At 41.3% G+C, this 5,288-nt stretch overlaps 1 protein-coding gene across 1 annotated transcript; it reads right to left on the bottom strand.

Moving 5' to 3' along the window:
* LOC310746680 (olfactory receptor 14I1-like) lies at window positions 1–939 on the bottom strand (the record flags this gene model as incomplete). Its single annotated transcript, XM_083580662.1, has 1 exon — window positions 1–939. One exon carries the CDS (start codon window positions 937–939, stop codon window positions 1–3), a length of 939 nt encoding a protein of 312 aa, XP_083436788.1.
* Window positions 940–5,288: the final 4,349 nt, after the last annotated feature.

The raw sequence follows: 5,288 nt of genomic DNA, 5'->3' as shown, positions 1-5,288 counted from the left end.
TCAGGAGAAAACTTTAGAAGATTTCCCAAAATTTAAAAGTTTCCACAAAGCAGTCTTGATTTCTTTGTTTCTCATGCTGTAGATGAATGGATTCAATGTGGGAGGAATTATGGTGTACATCACAGACAGAACTATATCTAGATCAGAAGAAGAATCACTAGGAGGCCTTGCATAGGCAAACACCCCACTTATAAGAAACACAGAGACAACAGTGAGGTGAGGAAGGCAAGTGGAGAGGGCTTTTTTCTTTCCATGAACAGAGGGGATTTTTAACACTGTAGAAAAGATCTGCATATATGTTAAGATGATGAAAACAAAACAACCTAGTGCTATACCAGAGCTTAGCACAAGAAGCCCAACTTCAACCAGGTAGAAGTTAGAGCAGGAGAGTTTCAGTAGTGGTGGGATTTCACAGAAGAACTGATTAACAGCATTAGAACAGAAGGTATTTGCAAAGGTGCTCCCAGTATGTAACACAGAATATAAAACACAAATAGCCCACACAATCACTACCATTCGAATACAGGCTGCTTTGTGCATTATTGACTCATATTGTAATGGGTTGCAAATAGCAACATAGCGATCATGTGCCATTATAGTTAGGAGAGCAAAATCTGATGTTCCAAATAACATAAAAAAGAAAACTTGAGCAACACATCCAAAATAAGAAATAAACCGGCTGTTTAGGAGGGAAAGAACTATTGATTTGGGTACCATGACGGAAATTGTTCCAATGTCCAGCATAGCCAAATTCAGTAGAAAGAAGTACATGGGTGTGTGAAGGTGGTGATCAAGTACAATTGCAGCAACAATGAGGAGATTCCCTATGATTGCTATAATGTACAATGCTAGGAACACAAAGAAGTGCAAGATCTGCAGTTCTCGAATATCTGAGAATCCCAGCAGCAGAAATGTTGACATAGAGGTAAGATTGTGCATTTTTTTCACTGGGCATATTCACATATTACCTGTACCAGAATAAAATAGGAAGAAATATTGAGTAAACAGTTTAATTTAAGCTGGACTCCTTCTGTGTAATACTCAAATGAAGCTGATATTTCTTTGCTGAAATATGAAATGAAAACATATAATGATACGCTGTCTGACCCCTCTGTATTACCATGATAGAATCCCTGTCCACTCATTGAGCCTCTATATCTGTTGCAAATGTGTTCAGGGCAAGGTCTGACTATATCCATAATCTCTTCTCCTGACATCTATGCATTCAGAGGGACATCAGAAAGAGAAGCCAACATGCAGGCACATCTATGTCATAGGAGTTCACCACCAAGCTATACTGTAGGTCCCAATGATTCAGGGTTCTCAGTTAAACTACCAGATTATATGCACACAATATACACATATAGCCTTCCTTTTGGGTGTTTGAATGGACGTGCAAGGAAATATGAAACTTAATGCAGCCTGAGAAGGCAGGGTGGATCAACTATTTTCATTGGTGATACATACAGGGGCCTTTCCTCCCATCCTTCCCACAAACTGTGTTGACACATTTGTCCCAGTTCCTCTGCCTGCCCCAGAAAGGTCAACAAACAGCAGGTCCTTTTCACAGTTAGCAGGTCCCCCCCCCCATTAACAAAGAACTGCTACTCAATATTGTGTCTGGTCCAACTAGAAGATGGAGGACTCTCAGATGAATGAAGCACCATTGTATCATAGCCCCACATAAACATATCTGAAGACTAGTACAGGGGCTCACTATATCACTCTACACACAATTGTTAATAGCCTACAAGCCACCATCCAATTGTCGGAGGGACGGCTCTCCAGATTTGTGTAGTGTTTACTTCTTAGCTTTTCATCTCCTGAAGAAATCCTGCAAGGCAGCAGAGGTTTAGGATTGGAGTTTTCCTTCTCCTAAATGGGCTACCTTCCCAGTTTGACAAGCTCCATCTGCCCCACTTCCCTCTACAGCACCTGCAGAAACCACCTTCTCTACCACTTGACCCACCATTGGTCTTGTTTGCTCAATCAGCCAGAATGAGATCCGCTGAATCTTTGCATGCGGGGGAAGTCCTTAATTCACCAAGGGTTTGAGACCCATTGGCCACCCTCAGCTGGTTTAGCTGGCCAGGCAAAGCTGTTCCCAGTTTGTGGCCACTTTCACATGCTGACAGCTCCTAGGATCCACAGGTGAGAGCTGAGTGCAGGTTGGGGACCAAAGGTCAACAAACTGCCCCAGAAGGAGCATGACATATCCCCCACCAGAGGTACTGTCCCTCCCCTAACACCTCATGCACCCCATTAGTATTTAGCTGCCTTAGTATTTAAGAAATAATTATGGAACTGTCTTATCCAATGTTAGCCCCTTGGTGAGGAGGTGATTTGCTTGAAAATAAGAAAAATAGTTGCTAATTGGGAGAGTGAGCAAACACTATTGGAGGATAAACCAAGTGTGTGTCATGTGATATGTGTAAACTAGCCTTTGGTGTGCCTAAACTAGCCTTTGGTGTGGCATAAGATGCTGCCTCATTCTTGGTCTTTAAGTAGGGAATTGAGTGGGGCAGGGAGTGCCGACTTATATGTTGCCTCAGCCTGAAAAATGCCTTGGATCAGCCCCAACTGACCTGCTGGTCCTCCTGCTAGCCTACTCTGGATTTGTGTTCTGGTGCAGTCAGCTTATGCAAACAAATAATTTATCACATCAGTGTCTACTCATGAGAGAAGTATAATGGTGGGAGGCTGAATTGGTTGTAAGACCACTTTTCCCCTAATTGCTTGCAATTTCATTATTTTTCTTTTGGTCAGATTTCTCAGTTAAGTGTACAAAGATGCTTACATGTTACTTCCACATCTTGGAAGTCTCACTTTGATGTTTCCCACAGACATACTGCTGCCCCCGCCCCCAGTTAATGCATACTGCTTGTATTATTACACTTTAATGACATTGACTTCAGAGAATGGGAAATTTCAAAGGGAATGTTGTTGTGTAAGAGAGAAATGTAGGTGGTATGCCAAGGAATAAGGAGGGGGGAAGTGTCAGACTTTTATCACTGTAGATAGTATTAAATTTACATTTTTTAAAATTAAAATAAAACTTACCTAGCCCCTTTAAGAGCAGTTGGCTCTCAGTGTGGGTCAGTGGCATTTTTGGGGTGTAGCTGCTTTAGGTTATGACTGGTCATGCATCATCGGAGAGTCTTTCATCTGCTTTTCAGATTTGACTGAATATTGTGTGGCAGCTCCTTTCTAAACTGGCTTTTTAAAGATGCGCATGTAGAAAGGAGGTTAATTGGATGTGCACTTTGGTACTTTGACAAATTGCTCCCAAGTGTCCAAACAATAACTTTCATAACAATAATTTTCACCCCCATTATTGCTTCTGCTGATTTTGTCAGAAATGTAATCAAATAAATATTACATGCACGTTTTGCCTGAATTGGCAATGGCAGAGAATTTTGGTTCACTCTACGTTTTGGAGTGAGCTTAAACTTTTTGTCCCTCTGGGTCCCATGTGCAGATTGCAACAGAGATATGGAGATGAATCTGTTTTGCATATTTATGTATTTAAAAGCTGATGCAGAGTCTGACTTATTTCTTTTTAAATGTTCAAAGCAGCTAGTAATGTGACTGTCATGTGGGTAAAAAAGTCATATAAAGTGCTTCGAAGGACCATATGTCATAACAAAGAGCTATAGATACAGATATCAATGTAGGCAGCCATCTTGCTTCCTGGGAACATTTTTAAAAACTATGCAACTGTGAACTGCCCAGAGTGATGTGTCACAAGTCTGCTCACCTTTCACAGTGGGCAGCATTGCAGCTGGGCAGCCGGGTCACAACAGTATGCCAGCTTAGGGGGCAGGGAGTTGCTGCCTTCACCCTGCGTCATGCCAGCTGTGTTGTTGTTGCTGGAGTTCTGCCCTTGTTGGACAGCCCCAGCCAATCAGAACTCTGTGTGGGCCGCGGGCACATTTAACCATGGCACAACCAGCTGGCACCCTCTCTTTCTCTCCATCGCTGGCCTAAGCCAAACTGCTCACATTCGTAACCAATAAAGTTGTGACCTATTTGAACCCATAAACCAAAATACTTTGTGTCCGTGTGCTTTATTGTTCTCCAGGGAACTTTGTGGCTCGTGTGGCTCGGAACTTGTGGCTTGGAACTTGCCACAAAATTCTATTCTTTTGCTCTTGATGAAGAGTACTGTGTATGAGTAGTATTCAACTTTTTGAAAAAGCTCACCTGCTTCCCCTTGTACAGGAGACACAAATGTGTATCAGACATTTCAATTGTACCGCAAGAAAAGAGACAAGAGTGGAACAATAAAATAAAGCCACTGACTGCAAAATATACATTGCCATACACTTAACACATACAGCTCACAGAATATTGTCCACAGTAGCTATCTCTGAAATCAAATAACTTAAGTTGCTTAGCAATCCCACAGTGCCCCCTTCAGTTTGCAATGTATCAGTGATTTTAAGGAACAGAAGTTAATTTAAGTTGTTAAAGAAGTTAGCTGGGGTGGGCAAATGTGCTTCCCCTCTCCCAAATAAGGAAAGCGAAAAAGTAGCAAAAAGACAATATGCACTACAAAGGTAATTAGTAGTGCTGAGCTGAATTCCCCCCCCCCCAATGAAGCATTTGTCACACAACATAAGAAGTCAGATATTATTTCACAGAATGGGTCTCTGAAGATTTTGTGAATATTGTGTGTGGATAAGGAGAATGCCTGTTTCACAGTGAAAACCAAATTATACTGATGAGACAATGTAACTTTCCATTTTGGAATTCTTGTGTTTTCTTATGTTGCAAGGAGCAATGCCCCCAAGTGTGCATATCCCCAAGCTCAATAGATAATACTAAACACTGCAGACATCCCCAACACACACACAAAATAATTATAGAGAAAGTTTATCCCTCTAGAAGAGAACATGAGAACTGAAATACTTAGATTTCTCTCTCCCCCTTTGCTTTCTCTTTTCCCTTGGTTTTATAATCTTCAAAGATTTCTGCTTCCATGGAGCCTCCAAATGAATACCAACATTCCTACTGACTCCCACATCACATCTTCTGACGCCTGATAGCCCAGAGTTAAGATTCTGCTATTTAATTAACTGCTTAATATCCTAAAGCTCAGACAATTATTTTTGTTTCCTTCAAACACCCCCCTCCCCGCAAAAGTGGCTACCTAGATAAGTGCTGTCAAATGAGGGAATCAACGTTTCTTCCATCTTTAAATCAGGTACAAGCAAAAATAATAATAATTTATTTTCTTGTTATCCATTAATTGCATCTGTGTGCATGGTATGAATTTAATGCCATTT

The sequence above is a fragment of the Podarcis filfolensis genome, assembly GCF_964270895.1.
Source record: "Podarcis filfolensis genome assembly, chromosome: 13".
Classification (NCBI taxonomy): Eukaryota; Metazoa; Chordata; class Lepidosauria; order Squamata; family Lacertidae; genus Podarcis; species Podarcis filfolensis.
This window is presented reverse-complemented; position numbering and strand designations above follow the sequence as displayed.